This window comes from Tripterygium wilfordii, chromosome 21 (genome assembly GCF_013401445.1).
Source record: "Tripterygium wilfordii isolate XIE 37 chromosome 21, ASM1340144v1, whole genome shotgun sequence".
Taxonomy (NCBI): domain Eukaryota; kingdom Viridiplantae; phylum Streptophyta; class Magnoliopsida; order Celastrales; family Celastraceae; genus Tripterygium; species Tripterygium wilfordii.
In genome coordinates, this window is record NC_052252.1 from 6,358,241 (window position 1) to 6,380,070 (window position 21,830).

Here is a 21,830-nt window from a genome sequence, read left to right on the forward strand (position 1 = left end):
TTGGGTGACTGAGTTGAAACAATGATGATCTTTCAGTGATGTAAAGTTCAATTAACTCGACAGACTTCCAAAGCCTTCTTCAACAACTCACAATCTGCCTCTATTACACCTTCCACTGACCAGTGTTCCAGAAGCTCAGATTGGGTCTGGAGCTACAATAATGTCTCTCTAACTAATTCGCAGAATAATCAATGGACAAATGGGTTTATCAAAAAACGAAAAAAAAATATCAATGGACAAATGGGGCCACACCGTGGTGCGGTTGATCAGAGTCACGTCTCCATCAATTAAAGAATGTCATCGGAAAAAAAGAAGATGTCGTTTCTTCTCTTCTCCGATTAATTTTCCACAAAATTTGATTGAGATATTGTTGCTCTGTTTTTAGTCTTTGAGAGTGTTAGACTGTCTGCATTAAAACATAAAGAATTAAACATTGGTGGACTTCACTTTGCTTATATTGACTTGCGTCCTCACCGTTCAGTTCATGCCCACTCTGACCCATCTATCTGTTGGCTGTTGTTGAATTTAAAACTCCATAAACTGGGTCTAAGAAAACTTTAAAAAAAAGGCAAGATCTTTGCCCTGATCGGAAGCTGAGAAGTTCAGGAAAACTGGACTGTCAAAATGTCCTTTTTAAGAATGTCCATGGCAGTTGTGTTTCTGTTCTTGGGTCTAGCTTTTACAAGTGAAGCTGATCCAAATTACGTCTTCCATGAATGTTCAAATACCACCACTTTCAACCCAAACAGCACTTACCAATCCAATCTCAACCTCCTCCTTTCCTCTCTCGCCTCCAACTCCACTAGCAACGATGGTTTTCACAACACCACAACCGGTCAAACCCCTGACACCGTCTATGGCCTATTCCTCTGCCGTGGCGACGTCCCCACCGATGTTTGCCAAGACTGTGTCACTTTCGCTACCCAAGACGTAGTTCAAAGGTGTCCTGTACAGAAAGTGGCTGTAATCTGGTACGACCAGTGTCTTCTTCGTTACTCCTACCGGATGTTCTTCAATAGTAGAAATGAAGGTCCTATTCGAATTTTGTACAACACGCAGAAAGCCACGAACCAAACCAGCTTTAGTGACCTAGTGCGATTCACCATGAATGGTTTAATGACTCAGGCTTCAAGTAGTGCTAGAAAATTTGCGACGGGAGCGACAAATTTCTCGTCGACATCGTCGTTTAATACTCTGTACACCCTTGCGCAGTGCACTCAGGACCTATCCAGTAGTAACTGCCGGAGATGTCTCCAGGAATCCGTTGGAAACCTTTACGTTGGGAGAGTAGGATCAAGAACTCTCGGGTCTAGCTGCAACGTTAGGTTTGAGACATACCTGTTCTATGATCAGTCTGCGGTTCCGGTATCACCACCATCACCTCTGTCTCTTCCTCCTAAGGCTAGTCGTAAAGGTAAATTTTGCACCCACTTTTTCTAAAGTTTCTTTCTCAAAGAATTTGTAAGTCTGTAGAACTTCTTTGGCCCAAATCTATGTGGGTGTGCCATGTCTATTCAATCAGGACTCTCTAGGCTGAAAAAGTGTATGCTTTACATTTATAATTCTTGTGCTGTTTGTTCTTCTATTAGTTTGGAACATGGAATTGGAATTAGAAAGCAAAAACTTAATCAGACCCCACCATAACCATAGGAGCCTGGGTGCGGCTGTCATGAAATTGGAAGAGAAGCGTCCCATTAATTCCAATCTTCACTGTGCAGGAAAGGGTGGACTCTCAACGGTAAGAATAGTTGCAATTGTTGCTCCCATTGTCATGTCTCTGGTGCTTTTGGTTATAGGCTACTGCATCTTAAGCAGGAGATTGAAAAACAAATACAGTATCACACAAGGAGATGATGGTAAGGAGCAATTTTATCTTCGCGCTGGAACCCCATCAAAAGAAAAAATCTTTTGTTCTCATGTGTCTTAGAATATTCACTGTTTGTATCACGCAGTTAAGAATGACATTACAACTGTGGAGTCCTTGCAATTTGATTTTGCGAGCATTGAAGCTGCAACAAGAAAGTTTTCTGATGATAACAAGCTAGGCAAGGGAGGATTTGGCGAGGTTTATAAGGTAAAAAAAAATGGATGTCTCGAATTTTGTTTCAACCTTTATTTTGTAAGTGACTCTAGAACTGGTAAAAGAAAGCCTATTTTGATGATTGCTGAAAAATTATCAGGGTAAACTTCCGAATGGACAAGATATTGCTGTGAAAAGGCTATCAAGGAGTTCCGGACAAGGAGCGGAAGAATTTAAGAATGAGGTTGTATTGGTTGCCAAGCTTCAACACAGAAATTTGGTGAAGCTGTTGGGATTTTGCTTGGAAGGAGAAGAGAAGATACTTGTCTATGAATTTGTCGTCAACAAGAGCCTGGACTATTTTCTGTATAGTATGATACATACAAGATATTTACTGACCTCTTGTCATTACAAAATCATTATAGATTGGTAGATTCATGTATCGTATCTATTTGATTCTTATTCTCTGCAGCATGACAATGATATTATTATGGATGAATTTGCAGACCCTGAAAAACAAAGTCAGTTGAATTGGTCAAGGCGCTACAAGATCATTGGAGGAATTGCTCGAGGAATGCTTTATCTTCATGAGGACTCCCGATTAAGAATTATTCATAGAGATCTTAAAGTGAGCAATATATTGTTAGATGGAGATATGAACCCAAAAATTTCAGATTTCGGAATGGCAAGGATTTTCGGGGTTGATCAAACTCAAGGAAACACAAGTAGAATTGTTGGGACCTAGTGAGTTTGAAATTCTTATCCTTAATATCGCAAACTTTCAATTACTAACATCAATCATATTCTGATTTTTTCGTAAAGATCAGTAAAAAAATGTTCCAATTTTAACTTTTCTGCTTCACCATGGCCTGTCATGTACATTTTGGACTATTAGCTTCCCTATATAGGTGGCAGAAACTATAACTAGTGTGGCCATGTATATTCCATGCAATTTTCATCAGTGGGCACCAGATAGCTTAGGATATAAATTAATATTTTCTTTCATTTGGTATCATATCTGAAATTGCTCTGTTGATTTCATTTTTCAGCGGATACATGTCCCCAGAGTATGCCATGCATGGAAAATTTTCAGTGAAGTCCGACGTGTATAGTTTCGGAGTTTTAGTTCTAGAGATTGTAACTGGGAAGAAGAACAATTCTTTCCATCAGTCAGATGGTGCCAAGAACCTTGTGAGCTATGTGAGTATGATATTCAGTTCTTGTTTGTGCCCCCCTTGCAGAGGAAACCGAATTTCTTATTTTTCAATCAAATTTACCGTGGCAGGTGTGGAAGCATTGGAGAGAACGGAGAGAAGGGACACCTTTGGAATTGTTGGATCCTACTTTAACCGACTCTTATTCGAGAACTGAATTGATGAGATGCATCCATGTCGGGTTATTATGCGTACAGGAAGATCCAGCTGAGAGACCTACAATGGCAACAATTGTTCTCATGCTCAATAGTTGCTCTGTCTCTCTACCTTTACCTCAACGACCAGCATTTTTTCACCATACTAGAACAGTGCCGAGCTTGAAAGGGCTGGATTCTGATCAATCCACAAGCAAGTCAGAATCCCTGCCACTTTTCTCAGTTAACGAAGCATCAATTACAGAAGTGTATCCTAGATAAACTGAATATTGTGTTGTCCAAATTAGCATCTTCTCTGAATATATGAACTCCCAACCGTTTCATTGAAGATTTTTTGTTGCCTGTGAAGTCATATGCTGTATGTATATGAAATTGTAGTGGGTGTACTTCGTATCTACCAGAGCTCGTATTGAAATTCTTTAGTAAGGAACTAAGGATATAACATACAGAGCTTCACTGTACTCGCACCATTCTTACTATTCACAATTGACCTATTTATACACGAAATAAAGATCTTGTTTTTTTTTGTTCCATAGGGGAAGAGAGACGAGGGATCTATTTTAAGATTTAGAGTGTGTTTGGATTGAGGGATTTGGAGGGAAGGGAAGATAAGGGAAGGGAAAAAGAGTTTCCTTCTAATTCTCTTGTTTGGATAGTTTATAAAAAATTGAGGGGAGGGATTTGAGGGGATTTGGGAGGAAGATTTCATTAAATTTTTGTCAAAATTCTTTCCTCCCAAAATGGAGGCATTTGGAGGGAAGAGATTACTAATTAAGTTACTTCGAAGTTTAAAACCTATTTTACCCTTGAACATAATACTTAGGGTGCGTTTGGTATGGGGGTAAGAATTTGGGGGTATAATTTGTTACCCATGTAAATGTTACAAGGGTAATAATAATTATGGAGAATAATTGTTACCATTGTTTGGTAAAGAAGGGTAAAATTTACCCAAGCATTCATTACTCTTGTTTGTTACGGCTATACGTTACTGATGTAATATCATTACCCTTGTTTGTTATTATTGTAATGAACCAAACTAGAAAAAAGTAAGATCATTTTTTTTTTATTGTTACGACTATCATGTATCAAAATTTAAAAATATAGATACATATGCATAGGCAGACACATATTTTATATATATATATATATATATATATATATATATGTATATATGTAAGTTTCTAGTGTGAAATTCTTCTCGTTGGAGCTTATTTTCAATTACCATATGTGAAGAGTTTTTTGGGGATTTAATTAAGAGGGTAATAGGTTAGAGTAAAACTGCTTATTACTTTTTATTACCCAGGTCCCCCCAGTAAACTTTATGTATAAAAAATAAGCTCAATTACTAAAATTTATTACAGGAGTAAAAATTTTACTAACATAACAAACACAAGTAAATTTAAAATTTAATTACCCTTATAACTATTACACCTCATTACCCCTCTACCAAACGCACCATTAAACATAAAAAAGATGATAAACTAGTAAATTAAACTACTTTTCTTTCTTTTCTTTTTTTATTTATCCAAACATGAGAAGGGAAATGTATTTTCCCTTCCATTCTCTTCCCTTCTCTTCCTTCCCTTTCCCTTCTATTCCCTTCCCCCCAAATCCCTCTATCCAAACACACTCTTAGAGGGAGTTTTCTTACAACCACTTGCGATAGCTTAGTTAGTAGTTAGTTATATCTCTGGATTTAGAATGTACGATGCTTGATGTAAGAGCATGTGTTCTAACGGCCTGAGGTTTATGTTCATTAAGTTGTCTGAATGACATGCTGGATTAGGTAGTTTCTCGGTTAATCAAAAAAAAAGTGTTTATTGCAATGCATCAACTTAAGTTCTACTATGACATCCAACAGAAACTAGGAAATTATGATGTCATATGTTGTGGTACGGCTGGGGAATCCTTCAAAATATCACTCGACAATGTCCGTTCTCTGTTGGTTGAGTGGTTCCAATTGATTATTCATCATCAATAAATCTTTCTGTAAATGAAATCACACTATACAGCGTGTCGCTGCTATTAATTTTGTAGTTTGAATAATGTTTTCTTTTGATGATGTTGTAAATAAGTCTGTCCTATCAAACGAATCAGCTAAGTCAGACCGAGCTGAAATTGGTGGCTTCCTTCCTAGTTGGTGAGTACCTTCTTCTTTTTGTGCTGAACAGAGAATAAACATAAGTTATGGTAGGGCCTCGAGGGTGTACTCGGCGGAGCTCTCCGAAGCTCAAGTAAGTATTAAACTAAACTTAGGAGGACGTCTCTTTGCTCGATAGGGCTTCGAGAATGTTTTCGGGGGACCTCTCTGCGCTCAACTCAGTACTGAACTAAACTTAAGAGGATGACTCGTTGCTCGAAACTTCGAGTTTTACTTAGTAAGTAATATAGTAAGTAATTTTAAGTGTAGGAGTTAACATGTTTACCTAATGGTGGAGGTATCCTTTATGAGCTGAGGTATTTGAGTTGCAGTTTCTCATTGGTTTTTCTGAGTATTTTTTGGAGCATAAATTCCCTCCGTATCCTTGTCCAATGGGGGAGTTGGACCTTGTTAAAAGTTGGTGTCTTATCGGGACATTAATTCATTAAAATTGTACTTCACCTCGGTCGAATAGGTATAACCTACCTCTATCGGATGGATTGGATCCACCTCGGTTGGGTAAAGGAAACCTACCTCGGTCGGGTAGTGATCATGTACCTTGGTTGGTATTGGGGAGGGCATCTCGATATTGTGCCGAGGTATTATGATGAAAATCTTGATCTTAACAAAATTAAGAACAATGTTGGGTTGAGAGTAAACTCTCGGTTTTGAGAACGAGTTTCGATTTTTGTTTGATTTCTTTGATTCATTCAAATAAGGACAACTCTATTGACTTTTATAGCCAAAGCAAACAACCAAAAACCTACTCAAACTAAAATACTACTTTATACCTTAACGGAAACTCAACTCCTAAGCTAAACAAATTAAAAGCAAATACCAACAAAAATACAAATACTAAATAAATACTAATTGAAAATTAATACTCATCATTCCTTCCTTATCCTCAAGGATGAAACTGCATCTTGAATAACTTTTTATCCACTGCATCAGTCTCCCCTCATTGGAGAAAACTCAACCTCGAATTTTAAAGAGAAGTAGCAATAGTAAAAACTCTGTCGAGAATAGCATCATTGACCAATACTTCCTTGACGCTTAACTTCAATTATCAAAGAGACCGAAGGATTCTTGACCTTGCTAAACCAATTGGGAATGAAAAAATCGACATATTCAACAGGCACCATAAGATGGTTAAGATATGCTTCTTAGATAATGTGAGATTTCTCCTCCATTATTTCTTCTTTGATCTCCTCTTTCAGCAATAGATCTTCTTCAGTTGATGGCTGCTCTGATATATCCGACGTAGACCCTGATCGGCTACCATCGCTGTGATGATCACCTTCGTTGGAATCCATGCTGCTGTCTTTTTTGAGATGCTTTGTTGAGATTACCGCGATCTTGACTAAGAGTGAACTTGAGAATCAAATGATGATCCAGAATAACTGGCATGAGAGTGATGACAGGTTTTACTATGGGTACTCCTACGTCAATGTCGTCCCTTCAAGTTTGCAGTGATCACCTCTTCCAAGTGAGCCAATCGCTGTTTAATGTCTTGAATACTGTCTCAAATATTGGTTTGAACTGTCAGGCGTAAAACCTATAGGTTAATCTCCAATGAATCAAGTCGTTCCTCGTCAGTCGCCATTGAAAGGAGTCTCTCAATGAAAGCATCAATGATGAAAACCTTGATCTTAACAGAATTAAGAACAAGGTTGGGTTGAGAGTAAACTCTCGGTTTTGAGAACAAGTATCGATTTTTGTTTAATTTCCTTGATTCATTCAAATAAGTACAATTCTATTGTCTTATATAGTCGAAGCAAACAAGCGAAAACCTACTCAAACTAGAAAACCAAAACTACATAGAAAACTAGTTTATACTTTAACGGAAACTGAACTCCTAAGCTAGACAAATTAAAAGTAAATACCAAAAAGAATATAAATACTAAACAAATATCAATTGGGAATAAATACTAATAATAGTTTTGTCAAGTGCTTTCCTACTTCCATTCTTTAAAACTCGAGGTCTAGTTTTCTCCAATAAGGAGAGTATGATACAGATCAAAAATCATGGGATTTTGAATATAGTGTATTTAGAAGTCTACTTTTTTTTGCAATTGGCTTTAAGTCTTATTTATTTTTTTATTTAAGTTATTATTGTTAGTATAATATTATAGGATTTTATTTGAGTTTTAAAAGCGATGTCATTATCGTAGTTCCAATGCGTCATCAGGTACAGATGGGTCGGCCAAACCGTCGTGCGGTTGATATGAATTTCCACTCAAATCTCCATCAATGGGTTATGTCAAGTGCTTTCCTACTTCCATTCTTTAAAACTCGAGGTCTAGTTTTCTCCAATAAGGAGAGTATGATACAGATCAAAAATCATGGGATTTTGAATATAGTCTATTTAGAAGTCTACGTTATTTTCAACTGGTTTTAAGTCTTATTTTTGTTAGTACAATATTATAAGATTTTATTTGAGTTTTAAAAGCGATGTCATTATCGTAATTCCAACGCGTCATCAGGTACAAACGAGTTGGCCACACCGTCGTGCGGTTGATTTGAATTTCCACTCAAATCTCCATCAATGGGTTATGTTGCTATTAACCCCCCCCGTGCGGTTGATTTGAATTTCCACTCAAATCTCCATCAATGGGTTATGTTGCTATTAACCCCCCCCCGGCGTCATTAATAAACGTCATCGGAGAAAAGAAGACTAAATCCGCTGGAGGAAGGGAGCTTCTTTTCAAAACGCCTCCCGCTTCTTTTTTTTTTGTTTTTTAATGGTGTGGACCCCACATCATCATTACATTTTATTATTTTTTAATACTATGGGTCCTATGAGTAATATTTATAACATTAATTTCTTTTAATATTTAAAACATTAATTTCAGTTTTGATATAAAAACAAATTATAACTAATTTTAATAATAAATTATATTAATTAGCTTAAATATAATTTTAATACTTAAAATTATTTTTAACAGTTTTAATATTATAAAAATATTTTAACAGTTATAATACTTAAAATAAATAAATATTAATATTTTATTAATTAACAATTAAAAATATTTATTAATTAATACTTAAATTAATTCTTATTAAAATTAATTTTAATATAAAAATAAAAAATAATATTATAATACTTTATTTCAACTGTTTTTCTCTAGCGTCAGTTTTTAGTTCACCAAATACCTCACAACATATTTCATAGCTTTAAGTTCAACATATTTTTCACAACATTTCCACTAATATTTAAAATCAAGATTTTCTCTCCACCGAGCCTAAATGTCGTTTCTTCTATTCTCCGCTTAATTTTCCACAAATTTGACTTAGATAATTGTCGCTCTGTTTTGTGGTGGTGGGCTTGACTATGCTTTTATTGACTCGCGTCCTCACCGTTCCGTTCACGCCCAGTTTATCCCATATATCTGTTGCTGAATTTAGAACTCCATGAACTGGGTCTGCGAAAACTTTAAGAAAAGGCAAGATCTTTGTCCTGATCAGAAGCTGAGAAGTTCAGGAATTGGACTGTCGAAAGGTCTTTTTTAAGAATGTCCATGGGATTTGTGTTTCTGTTGTTGCTTGGTCTTGTTGTTACCAGTGAAGCTGATCCAAATTACGTCTACCATACCTGTCCAAATACTACCACTTTCGACCCGAACAGCACTTACCAATCCAATCTCAAAATCCTCCTCTCCTCTCTCGCCTCCAACTCCACTAGCAATGATGGTTTCCACAACACCACAACCGGCCAAACTCCTGACACCGTCTACGGCCTCTTCCTCTGCCGTGGCGACGGCTCCACCGATGTTTGTCAAGACTGTGTCAATTTCGCTACCCAAGACGTAGTTCAAAGGTGTCCTGTAGAGAAAGTGGCTGTAATCTGGTACGACGAGTGTCTTCTTCGTTACTCCAACCGGACTTTCTTCAATAGTGGGAATGAAGGTCCTGTTCTGACTTTGTACAACACGCAGAACGCCACGAACCAAACCGGCTTTAGTGACCTAGTGCGATCCACGATGAGCGGTTTAGCGACTCAGGCTTCAAGTAGTGCTAGAAAATTTGCGACCGGAGCTGCGAGTGTCTCGTCGTTTAATGCTCTGTACACCCTTGCGCAGTGCACGCAGGACCTATCTAGTAGTAACTGCCAGAGATGTCTCCAGGCATCCATTGGAAACCTTGTAGTTGGGAGCATAGGATCTCAAACTCTCGGGGGTAGCTGCAACGTTAGGTTTGAGACATACCTGTTCTATAATCAGTCTGCGGTTCCGGCACCACCACCACCACCACCACCTCCGTCTCTTCCTCCTCCGGCTAGTCGTAAAGGTAATTTTAATCCACTTTTTCTAAGGCTTCTCTCTGAAGAATTTCTAAGCCTGTTGAGCTTCTTTTGCCCAAATCTATGTGGGTGCGCCATATAGGCTGAAAAGTGTTTGCTTTGCTTTTGTACTTCTTGTGCTGTTTGTTCTTCTATTAGTTTGGAACATATGATTGGAATTAGAAAGGCAAAAATTAGTTGCTTTAAACTGTAGGAGCCATGAAATTGGAAGAGAAGCGTCCCATTAATTCCAATATTTTGTTATGCAGGAAAGGGTGGAATCTCAACGGTAACAATAGTTGCAATTGTTGCTCCCATTGTTGTGTTTGTGGTGCTTTTCGTTATAGGCTACTATATCTTAAGCAGGAGAGCCAAAAAGAAGTACAATACCACACAAGAGGATGATGGTATGGAGCATTTTAACCTCGCCTTGGAATCCCAGAAAGGTAAAATATCTTTTGTTCTCATGTGCCTAAAAATATTCACCATTTGTATCATGCAGTTGAGAATGACATGACAACTGTGGAGTCCTTGCAATTTGATTTTGAGAGCATTGAAGCTGCCACGAGAAAGTTTTCTGATGATAACAAGCTAGGCGAGGGAGGATTCGGCGAGGTTTATAAGGTGACAAAAATATAGTTGTCTTGATTTATGTTTCAACCTTGATGTTGTAAGTAGCTCTAGAACTAGTAAAAGAGAGCCTATTCTGATGATTGGTTAAAAATTGTCAGGGGACACTTTCAAATGGACAAGATATTGCTGTGAAAAGGCTATCAAGAAGTTCCGTACAAGGAGCAGAAGAATTTAAGAATGAGGTTGTATTGGTAGCCAAGCTTCAACACAGAAATTTAGTGAAGCTGTTGGGATTTTGCTTGGAGGGAGAAGAGAAGATACTTGTCTATGAATTTGTCCCCAACAAAAGCCTGGATTATTTTCTGTATGGTATGATACATACAAGAACCTTACTGACCTGACATCTTGTCATCAAAATCATTAGAGATTGGTAGATTCATGTATTGTATCTATTTGATTCTTATTCTCTGCTGCATAACAATGATATTGTCATGGATGAACTTGCAGATGCTGAAAAACAAAGTCAGTTGGGTTGGTCGAGGCGCTACGAGATCATTGGAGGAATTGCTCGAGGAATTCTTTATCTTCATGAGGACTCTCGATTAAGAATTATTCATAGAGATCTCAAAGCAAGCAATATATTGTTAGATGGAGACATGAACCCAAAAATTTCAGATTTCGGAATGGCAAGGATTTTCGGGGTTGATCAAACTCAAGGAAACACAAGTAGAATTGTTGGGACCTAGTGAGTTTGAAATTCTCATCGTTAATATTGCAAACTCTCAATTGCTAACATCAATCATATTCTGAATGGTTCGTAAAGATTAGTAGAAAATGTTCAATTTTAACTTTTCTGCTTCACCAAGCCCTGTGATGTACATTTTGTACTATCGGCTTCCTTATATAAGCGGCAGATACCGTAATTGGTGCGGCCATGTATGTTTCATGCAATTTTTATCAGTGAGCACCAGATAGCTTAGGATGTGATCTTTTTTTTTTCTTTTTTCTTTTTTCATTTGGTATCATATTTGAAATTGCTCTATTAATTTCGTTTTTCAGCGGATACATGTCCCCAGAGTATGCCATGCATGGACAATTTTCAGTGAAGTCTGATGTGTATAGTTTCGGAGTTATAGTTCTAGAGATTTTAACTGGGAAGAAGAACAGTTCTTTCCATCAGTCAGACGGCGCTGACGACCTTGCGAGCTACGTGAGTATGATATTCAGTTCTTGTTTGTTCCTTCTTTGCAGAGGAAACCAATTTTCTTAATTTTGAATTGATTTACCATGGCAGGTGTGGAAGCATTGGAGAGAAGGGACACCTTTGGAATTGTTGGATCCTACTTTAACCGACTCATATTCAAGAACTGAAGTGATGAGATGCATCCATGTCGGGTTATTATGCGTGCAGGAAGATCCAGCTGACAGACCTACAATGGCAACAATTGTTCTCATGCTCAATAGTTACTCTGGCTCTGCAGCTTTACCTCAACAACCAGCATTTTTTCACCGTACTAGAACAGTGCCGAGCTTGAAAGGGCTGGATTCGGATCAATCCACAAGCAAGTCAGAGTCCGTGCCACTTTTGTCAGTTGATGAGCCTTATTTGCATCCCAACTTAACTAAGTATACTCCATTCTAAATGGATCTCAGCAAAAAACATAACATTTATGAGTACACCCCAATTTCAGGTTTTTTTTTTAAATTTTACAGTCTACACCATATGCACAAATAGATCACAGTAGAGAGAACAATGCAAAAACAGAGTGTACATATATCAGAACATGAACATAAAATCAATCGAAGTGTTGTAGTATTATTCAATACGTTCTACAAACAAAAGGCAAATTCAACTGTTGCAATTATCACCGCGTTCCCTGAAACCATAGTTCTATCAGACATTTCATCAAACAGACGACGCACATCCAAATTGTTTTGAACATATACATCAGAATCCAAGCCATGCTTCACCACATCCACATGGACTTGTTGTAGTGGCAAAAAATCATCTTAACCTACTTCGCTCAATGATCCAATCAACCATGTCAAATGTCGGTGAACGTGACACATGTTGGTCAAACAAACAGTCAACATTCGTCATGTTGGATGGCGACCCATCAAGGGGCGCACAAGCCAAAGACATCCGACTCTGTCGACGGCCCATGAAGGGGCACCAACACCCTTGGATGGTCCATCGATGGCGCTCAAGCCAGAGACATTCAATGCCATCAACCGTCAATGGATAAAGACCACGTTCACCTCAGGTATGCGTCATACACCATATCCATACATGCATATGTCCCATATCATATCAATCGTACAATTGAACCACTATCCCCTATCCTGACTTGGCAGCCCTAAGGTAACGGTCGTCTGAGATCATTGTCGAACCTAACCCCGACAAACTGGATAGCCTACCATGCCATGTTAGAAGACCTGCAGCCATTATCCGACATTGAGTCGCCTGACCTCTATGCCATCTCGTCCTTGACCAACCAAAATAAGCCACGTGCCCTGACACTCGACACCACTTTCCCATAACCACCTGCGACTTGCCTCTTGTACCTCCAGTACCAGTCTTGGTCGACAAGCAACCGTACTATAAAAAGCCTCCCTCTTTCTTCGAAAAGAGGAGGTTCGATTTCTGAAACCCATACAGTCGAAGCTCTCACCTTCAGCTCTCTTACACCCTACATCTTACCTCATTCCATCATTTTTCATATCAGCATCCATACTTTACGATTCTTACATACTTGCTTTGATAAACCTCTTTTTGATTAACTGACTTGATTGTCGGAGGCTCTTTGGCGGGTATCCCACCGGTGCTCAAGCCTTTTACCTTCAACCTTGCTTTGTTCCTCAGGATTCCGTTGTAGAAGGCTCAAAATAAATTACGTTGACTATTCAACGATTGTAGATTCGGGCATCTACACTTGCCTTCCTTCTTCCAACACATATAACATAGCACACGCCTTGAGAGCGTATTGGGTCTAATTCCTCTCCTGAGCATTTTAACAAAAACCGACATGCAGTTGGAGAAGTTTGGTGGGAAGCTCCGTTTGGCAGTTGGGATTAGAAGTGAAACCATTCCTTGGGGTCCAAGAATGAATTGCACGGTTAGGGTTAAGGAGAAGGAAGGGAAGAAGGAGAAGGGGAAGGGGAAGAAGGGGAAGGAATGGAAGGAGGGAAACAAAATATGATAGGGTCAAGTTGGATGTTATTAGATGTAGGTTTTTTTGAATTTTAAGGTGTAATTACTTAAGTCAAGGGTGCAAATAGCCCCTTCTTCTCAATTAATGAAGCATCAATTACATAATTGTATCCTAGATAAAATGAATATTGCGTTCTCCATACTGAATATTGTGTTTCTTCCTTATTTGAGAATTGAAGGATATTCATATAATGGTGAATTTTACAATAAAACTAATATTTAGCGACGGTTATGGTATCTTTTTTTAAGGACACGACCACCACAAGAGTATGATTGGGTTGATTGTGCCCACTAGGTGGTGTCCAGTATCTTCAAACAATTGACAGACTTGAAAACCTGTTTCAACATCTCACAATTTGCCTCCGTTAACTCCCCTTTCTGAGAATGGGAGATAGCCTGGTTGGTTAGGTTATCTGCCTTTGAGGTCCAGAGTTCTATTCTCACCAGGGGGTTTGAGTAGTTTTCCATCCACTGTGGTGGCCTTCATACCCCTCGGGCAAGGCTTAGTGTGTGGCTTGTGAGCCTTTAAAAAAAAAAAAAAAAAAAAAACTCCCCTTCCACCCACCGGTGTTCCAGAAGCGCAGATTTGGTCTGGAGCTACAATAATGTGTCTTTAACTAATTCGCAGAATAATCAACCACGGTTCCACCAAAATGCGTCATCAGGAACAAATGGGGTCGAGCACACCCTGGTGCGGTTGATCTGAGTTTCCACTCACGTCTCCCTCAATCCATTAATAAATGTTGTTTCTTCTCTTCTCCGCTTAATTTTCCACAAATTTGACTTGGATATGTTTGGTGGCTTGACTTTTCAATTCATGCCCCAACTCTATCCCATCTATCTGTTGCTGAATTTAAAACTCCGTGAACTGGGTCTGAGAAAACATCAAAAAAGGCAAGATCTTTGTCCTGATCGGAAGCTGAGAAGTTCAGGAACTGGACTGTCCAAATGTCTTTTTTAAGAATGTCCATGGGATTTGTGTTTCTGTTCTTGCTTGGTCAGCTGATCCAAATTACGTCTACCATGCCTGTTCAAATACCACCACTTTCACCCCGAACAGCATTTACCAATCGAATCTCAATCTCCTCCTCTCCTCTCTCGCCTCCAACTCCACTAGCAACGATGGTTTCCACAACACCACCACCGGCCAAACCCCTGACACTGTCTACGGCCTCTTCCTCTGCCGTGGCGACGTCTCCACCGATGTTTGCCAAGACTGTGTCACTTTCGCGACCAAAGACGTAGTTCAAAGGTGTCCTGTAGAGAAATTGGCTGCAATCTGGTATGACGAATGTCTTCTTCGTTACTCCAACCGGACTTTCTTCAATAGTGGAACCGAAGGTCCTACTCTGATTTTGTACAACACGCAGAACGCCACGAACCAAACCAGCTTTAGTGACCTAGTGCGATCCACGATGAATGGTTTAGGGACTCAGGCAGCAGGTAGTGCTAGAAAATTTGCGGTCGGATAGACGAATTTCTCGTCGTTTAATATTCTGTACACCCTTGCGCAGTGCACACAGGACCTATCTAGTAGTAACTGCCAGAGATGTCTCCAGGCATCCATTGGAAACCTTTACGTCGGAAACATAGGATCGCAAACTATCGGGCTTAGCTGCAATGTTAGGTTTGAGACATACCTGTTCTATAATCAGTCTGCGATTCCGGCACCACCACCATCACCTTTGTTTCCTCCTCCTCCAGCTAGTCGTAAAGGTAATTTTGACCCACTTTTTCTAAAGCTTCTCTCTGAAGAATTTCTAAGGCTGTTTGAACTTCTTTTGCCTAAATCTATGTGGGTGTGCCATGTCTAATCAATCAGGACTCTCTAGGCTGAAAAAGTGGATGCTTTGTTTGTTCTTCTATTAGTTTGGAACATGGAATTGGAATTAGGAAGGCAAAAATTATTTGCTTCAAACTGTAGGAGCCTGGGTGTGGCTGCCATGAAATTGAAAGAGGTGTCTCATTAATTCCAATCTTTCGTTATGCAGGAAAGGGTGGAATCTCAACGGCAACAATAGTTGCCATTGTTGTTCCAATTGTTGTGGCTGTAGTGCTTTTCGTTATAATAGGCTGCTGTATGTTAAGAAGGAGAGCAAAAAAGAAATACAGTACCACACAAGAAGATAATAATGGTAAGGAGCAATTTTACCTCGCCGTGGAATTCCATAAAAGAAAAATATCTTTTGTTCTCATGTGTCTTAGAATATTCACCATTTGTATCATGCAGTTGACGATGACATTACAACTGTGGAGTCCTTGCAATTTGATTTTGCGAGCATTGAAGCTGCCACAAGAAAATTTTCTGATGATAGCAAGCTAGGCGGGGGAGGATTCGGTGAGGTTTATAAGGTAAAAAAAAATAGATGTCTTGAATTTTGTTTCAACCTTGATGTTGTAAGTAACTCTAGAACTGATAAAAGAGAGCCTGTTCTGATGATTGGTGAAAAATTATCAGGGGACACTTCCGAATGGACAAGATATTGCAGTGAAAAGGCTATCAAGAAGTTCCGGACAAGGAGTAGAAGAATTTAAGAATGAGGTGGTATTGGTAGCCAAGCTTCAACACAGAAATTTAGTGAAGCTGTTGGGATTTTGCTTGGAAGGAGAAGAGAAGATACTTGTCTATGAATTTGTCCCCAACAAGAGCCTGGACTATTTTCTGTATGGTATGATACATACAAGATCGTTACCAACCCCTTTTCATTACAAAATCATTATAAATTGGTAGAATCATGTATCGTATCTATTTGATTCTTATTCTCTGCTACATGACAATGATGTTGTTATGGATGAATTTGCAGACGCTGAAAAACAAAGTCAGTTGGGTTGGTCAAGGCGCTACAAGATCATTGGAGGAATTGCTCGAGGAATGCTTTATCTTCATGAGGACTCCCGATTAAGAATTATTCATAGAGATCTCAAAGCAAGCAATATATTGTTAGATGGAGATATGAATCCAAAAATTTCAGATTTCGGAATGGCAAGGATTTTCGTGGTTGATCAAACTCAAGGAAACACAAGTAGAATTGTTGGGACCTAGTGAGTTTGAAATTCTTATCCTTAATATTGGATTCTGTCAATTGCTAACATCAATCATATTCTGAATGCTTCGTAAAGATCGGTAGAAAATGTTCAATTTGAACTTTTTTGCTTCACCATACCCTGTGATGTACATTTTGTTGTCTCGGCTTCCTTATATATAAGCGGCAGATACTATTACTGGTGCGGCAATGTATGTTTGTTGTAATTTTTATCAGTGGGCACCAGATAGCTTTGGATATAAATTAATCTTTTCTTTCGTTTGGTATCATATCTGAAATTGCTCTATTAATTTCGTTTTCCAGCGGATACATGTCCCCAGAGTATGCCATGCATGGACAATTTTCAGTGAAGTCCGATGTGTATAGTTTCGGAGTTTTAGTTCTAGAGATTATAACTGGGAAGAAGAACAGTTCTTTCTATCAGTCAAATGGCGCTAACGACCTTGCGAGCTATGTGAGTATGATATTCAGTTCTTGTTTGTGCCTTCTGTGCAGAGGAAACCAATTTTCTTATTTTTGAATTGATTTACCATGGCAGGTGTGGAAGCATTGGAGAGAAGGGACACCTTTGGAATTGTTGGATGCTACTTTAACGGACTCACATTCAAGAACTGAAGTGATGAGATGCATCCATATCGGGTTATTATGCGTGCAGGAAGATCCCGTTGACAGACCCACAATGGAAACAATTGTTCTCATGCTCAATAGTTACTCTGTCTCTCTACCTTTACCTCAAGAACCAGCATTTTTTCACCAAACTAGAACAGTGCCGAGCTTTAAAGGGCTGGATTCGAATCAATCCACAAGCAAGTCAGAGTCCCTGCCACCTTTCTCAGTTAATGAAGCATCAATTACAGAAGTGTATCCTAGATAAACTGAATATTGTGTTCTCCATACTGAATATTGTGTTTCCTTGAAGATTTTTTTGTGGGCTGTGAGGTCATAAGCTAGATGTATATGAAATTGTAGTGGACTAGTGGGTGATCCATGTACTTCTTATCTACCAGAGCTCGTCTTGAAATCCTTTAGTAAGGATATCACATACAGGCCTCACTGTACTCCTACTATTCTTACTATCTACAAGTAACTATTTATACACGAAATAAAGATCCTGTTTTTTGTCTGATAGGGGAAGAGAGACGAGGGGTTTATTTGAAGATTTAGAGGTAGTGTTTCTTACAACCACTTGACATAGTCTAATTGGTCATATCTTTAGAATTAGGTGTATCATGCTTGAGGTCAAGGCATGACTTCTGGCTGCCCCAGATTTAGGTTCGCTCAGTTGTACGAAGGGACATGTTCATCTTAGGTTCTTCTTATCTTGCATCATCTAAGTTCTAGTGTGACGTGCAACCGAAACTGAGAAAACAACAGCAGTGATATTAAATTCAGTCAAGTCAATACCTGAGGCCGCCATATTGCGTCCAAATTATCTTTCGACTAGCTGTATATGAATGCGGCCAAATTCTGTCACCGTCAATGTCATTCGATCAACTCGTGGTGTGGAAACCCAATTGGAATTTGGCTCATCTTCTATGTTGCTTTACTGACCCGGAACCCAATTTGAGTCCTCTGTTTCACCCACAGGCTATCCATCTTCAATCTTCATCATTTGGTACCTTAAAAGAAACAGACTTTCCCTATAAACCATTCCCAACTCAAAAGATCCCGACTGTCCTCCCATGACCCTCGTGCTTCTCTCTCTGTTTGTTCTGCTTCATAGCCGTGCAGCCGAAGCAGCACCGACTTACAGTGTTCACTATTGCGAAAACAATACTTTATTCACACCCAATAGCGCATACCAGACAAACCTCGACTCTCTACTCGCTTCTCTTTCCAATAATGCAACTATCAGTAATGGATTCTACAATACAACTGCCGGTCAATCCCCTCCTGATAGGGTATTTGGACTCTTTCTCTGCCGTGGAGATGTTAACGCAAGTACTTGTCACGAATGTGTCACCACTGCATCCAGAGAGATACTTCAACGTTGCCCATCACAGAAAGAATCCTACATATGGTTCGACGAGTGCTTGCTTCGTTACTCTAACCGGTCCTTCTTTTCTAGAGTGAGTACTGTGCCCGGGTTTAATATAACTGATTCCAAGGATGTGGAGGACCCAGATCTCTTTAATCAGTTGTTGGCAACAGTCATGAATGACTTGGCTGCTGAAGTTGCAAGTGATAGTTCTGGGAAAAAGTTTGCGACTGATGAAAAGGAATTTACCAGTTCGCAGACACTGTACAGCCTGGTTCAGTGCACGCCGGATCTATCTGAGGCTAATTGCAAAACATGTCTGCAAACTGCAATTGGTTCTCTTCCATCTTGTTGTACTGGAAAACAAGGTGGAAGGTTTTTGCTTCCGACCTGCTACATTAGATTTGAATTGTACCCATTTTACCAAGTTAATGCCACAGATCGGCCACCATCAACCAATTCTAAAGGTGAAGATTTTTATTTAATATCGGTTTGAAAAGTTTTAATATTTTTTCAATTCATGATATGTGGGTGCCAATACTTGTGTCAGGGAAAAGGAAGATCTCTTCACAGGTGATTATTGCCATTGTTGTTCCAATATTGGTCTCCATGGTGTTGGTCGTCGTGGGCATCGTTTTCATAAGAAGAAGAAAAGCAAGGAAGAACTACAATATTGCAGAAGAACAAAATGGTAATGACTAATGAATATGTCCATTTAATCCTTGTTTTAAGCTACTTCGATGTAGGACTAGTAGCAAAGTAATTACAAAGAAACCGATTAGTAGGATTGGAAAATGTTTTGATGTTGTTGTCAGGACTAGTGCTACACCAGTAATCTCACCCTATTTTTTGCAAATTCCATTGTTTAGGGTGCATTTTAGGAATATTTTTCGTAATTTCGTGCATTGTGTTTTTCAATCCATTAGGGTTGTAACCAGCTCTAGGGCTCATTATCTTTTGTCTGGTGGATTCCAGTGTTGTTTTCTTAATTTAAACATGTTGGTTTGATCGTAATCTTACTTTCCGCCTGCGTCATACTTACATGTTTGATGACTTTCGTTTTTTGGTGAACATCATTTCTGAGTCACTTTTACTCATTGGACCTACAGTTGGGGATGAAATGACACATATACAGTCTCTGCAATTCGATTTCGACACAATTGAAGCTGCCACTAACTACTTCTCTGATGATAACAAGATAGGGAGGGGAGGATTTGGCGAGGTCTACAAGGTGAGAAATTACTGTCTCAGCACAATTTACTGCAGAGAATGCATCAGTACTATTGAATATGCTTTATTACAGGGAAGGCTATTAAATGGACAAGAAATTGCAGTGAAAAGGCTATCTAAAAGCTCGGGGCAAGGTGCAGAAGAATTTAAGAATGAAGTTGTATTGGTAGCCAAGCTTCAACACAGAAATCTAGTGAGGCTATTGGGTTTCTGCGTGCGAGGAGAAGAGAAGATACTCATATATGAATATTTGCCCAACAAAAGTCTCGACAACTTTCTCTTCGGTATGTCTCCAGGACCAGGACTAGAAAGAAGAATAAAATTCTCATTTATGTTCTTTACACTAATATTGATGAATAATCTGCAGATCCTGAAAGGCAAGGGCGCTTGGATTGGTCGAGACGTTACAAAATCATAGTAGGTATAGCAAGAGGAATTCTTTATCTTCATGAGGATTCTCGGCTACGAATCATACATCGTGATCTTAAAACAAGCAATATTTTGTTGGATGAAAATTTGGATGCGAAAATATCTGATTTTGGCATGGCAAGAATTTTTGGTGCAGAACAAACTCAAGGAACTACAAGAAGAATTGCCGGGACATTGTAAGCTTTGAATCCTTTTTTTTAACATTACTGTCTGATCCAATGAGCTTATTGTACTGATGGTACTGGTATGTAGTGGTTATATGTCTCCAGAGTATGCTATGCATGGTCGATTCTCGGTGAAGTCAGATATCTTCAGTTTTGGAGTTCTGATTCTAGAAATCATCAGTGGCAAGAAAAACAGTCAGTTCTTTCAATCTGACAGTGGTGATGACCTATTGAGCTATGTAAGTTTGAAACCATTATTTTTTATATCATTCATGGACGTTAATACGATCCTTCAATGTAGCAGCACCTTAGGAGTTAGGATGGCATAGGCTTAAACTTAAGGGCGCCATGGATAAACATAGAAAAGTTTATTTCTAATCGTAACTAAATCTTTTATTTCTTTCCGAGAAAGATTTTGAAGCATTCTTGTTAAGAACATTAATATGTACCAACGAAAGAAACTTTTTACAGAGATTGGGTACTTAATGTGGCAGGCTTGGAAGCACTGGAGAAAGGGAACAACGTCAGAAATTCTGGATCCAACTTTAGAAGATTCATATTCGAAACCCGAATTCATGCGATGTATTCGGATTGCCTTATCATGTGTTCAAGAGGATCCAGCTGACAGACCCACGATGGTATCAGTAGTTCTCATGCTTAGCAGTTCTTCAACCACCATACCATTGCCTCGTAAACCTGCATATTTTCCTGGTAACGGAAAAGAGTTCAAAGACGCGACAACAGAGTCGTCTTATCAATCGACAAACAAGTCAATGCCATCCTCAACTAATGAAATATCATTGACTAAACTGCATCCACGATAGAGTCACAATTTTTTTGCTTTGCAGTTTATTTATCTCTTTAAGCATGCTTCAGTTCAGTTCATGTACTTGGTATTACAGTGACAACTGCTGTTGTCAAATCTTGTTTTGTTTCTAGCCGTTACTGCTTTAGTTGTATATATCCATACTGTATCTACATTTGCAACTTAATGAAAATACTTTCTTCCTATTTCTTTACTAATCAATTGAAGCACAATTCCTTGCAAACATGGTAGGTTGAAATACTGTTTGAATGTCATGCTTCTTTAGTTCTGTAGTAATGCATTTGAGTGAGTGACACAAACATGAAGATTGCAGATTTCTTATATAAGGAAACATGTGACAAACCAGATACAATCTCAATCTGCAAACCAGCTACAATCCTCATCGTCTCAGTCGTCAACGACCTCTATGGGCCGTCGTTGACGTTGAGACATTCATTCGGGCCTTGTGAAGTTCTGTTTTGGTTATTGTCTTGCTCTAGATGTCGCGCGACTGTGTATCGCAGATTTTGGTACCATTCTAAACTACAGCTAAGGACTAACCATGATTATGTTAGTCAAAGTTGATAT

At 38.9% G+C, this 21,830-nt stretch overlaps 4 protein-coding genes across 4 annotated transcripts; all 4 read left to right on the forward strand.

Annotated features, from left to right (window-relative positions):
* Window positions 1-507: 507 nt before the first annotated feature.
* Window positions 508-3,870, forward strand: LOC119989058 (cysteine-rich receptor-like protein kinase 10). Its single transcript, XM_038834358.1, has 7 exons — window positions 508-1,414; window positions 1,719-1,856; window positions 1,953-2,074; window positions 2,181-2,391; window positions 2,527-2,764; window positions 3,070-3,220; window positions 3,306-3,870. The coding sequence occupies exons 1-7, from the start codon at window positions 625-627 to the stop codon at window positions 3,648-3,650; spliced, it is 1,995 nt and encodes a 664-aa protein (XP_038690286.1). The 5' UTR covers window positions 508-624; the 3' UTR covers window positions 3,651-3,870.
* Window positions 3,871-8,834: 4,964 nt separating this feature from the next.
* On the forward strand, window positions 8,835-12,194 carry LOC119989059 (cysteine-rich receptor-like protein kinase 10). The gene is made up of 7 exons (XM_038834359.1): window positions 8,835-9,816; window positions 10,078-10,215; window positions 10,311-10,432; window positions 10,540-10,750; window positions 10,889-11,126; window positions 11,441-11,591; window positions 11,676-12,194. The coding sequence occupies exons 1-7, from the start codon at window positions 9,042-9,044 to the stop codon at window positions 12,021-12,023; spliced, it is 1,983 nt and encodes a 660-aa protein (XP_038690287.1). The 5' UTR covers window positions 8,835-9,041; the 3' UTR covers window positions 12,024-12,194.
* A 1,782-nt stretch (window positions 12,195-13,976) lies between these two features.
* Window positions 13,977-17,510, forward strand: LOC119987803 (cysteine-rich receptor-like protein kinase 10). The gene is made up of 10 exons (XM_038832716.1): window positions 13,977-13,991; window positions 14,221-14,283; window positions 14,555-15,055; window positions 15,107-15,308; window positions 15,584-15,727; window positions 15,823-15,944; window positions 16,051-16,261; window positions 16,397-16,634; window positions 16,940-17,090; window positions 17,175-17,510. The coding sequence occupies exons 1-10, from the start codon at window positions 13,977-13,979 to the stop codon at window positions 17,508-17,510; spliced, it is 1,983 nt and encodes a 660-aa protein (XP_038688644.1).
* Window positions 17,511-17,844: 334 nt separating this feature from the next.
* On the forward strand, window positions 17,845-21,446 carry LOC119989063 (cysteine-rich receptor-like protein kinase 10). The gene is made up of 7 exons (XM_038834364.1): window positions 17,845-19,081; window positions 19,165-19,305; window positions 19,724-19,845; window positions 19,918-20,128; window positions 20,212-20,449; window positions 20,526-20,676; window positions 20,932-21,446. Exons 1-7 carry the CDS (start codon window positions 18,319-18,321, stop codon window positions 21,259-21,261), a joined length of 1,956 nt encoding a protein of 651 aa, XP_038690292.1. The 5' UTR covers window positions 17,845-18,318; the 3' UTR covers window positions 21,262-21,446.
* The last annotated feature ends 384 nt before the right edge of the window (window positions 21,447-21,830 follow it).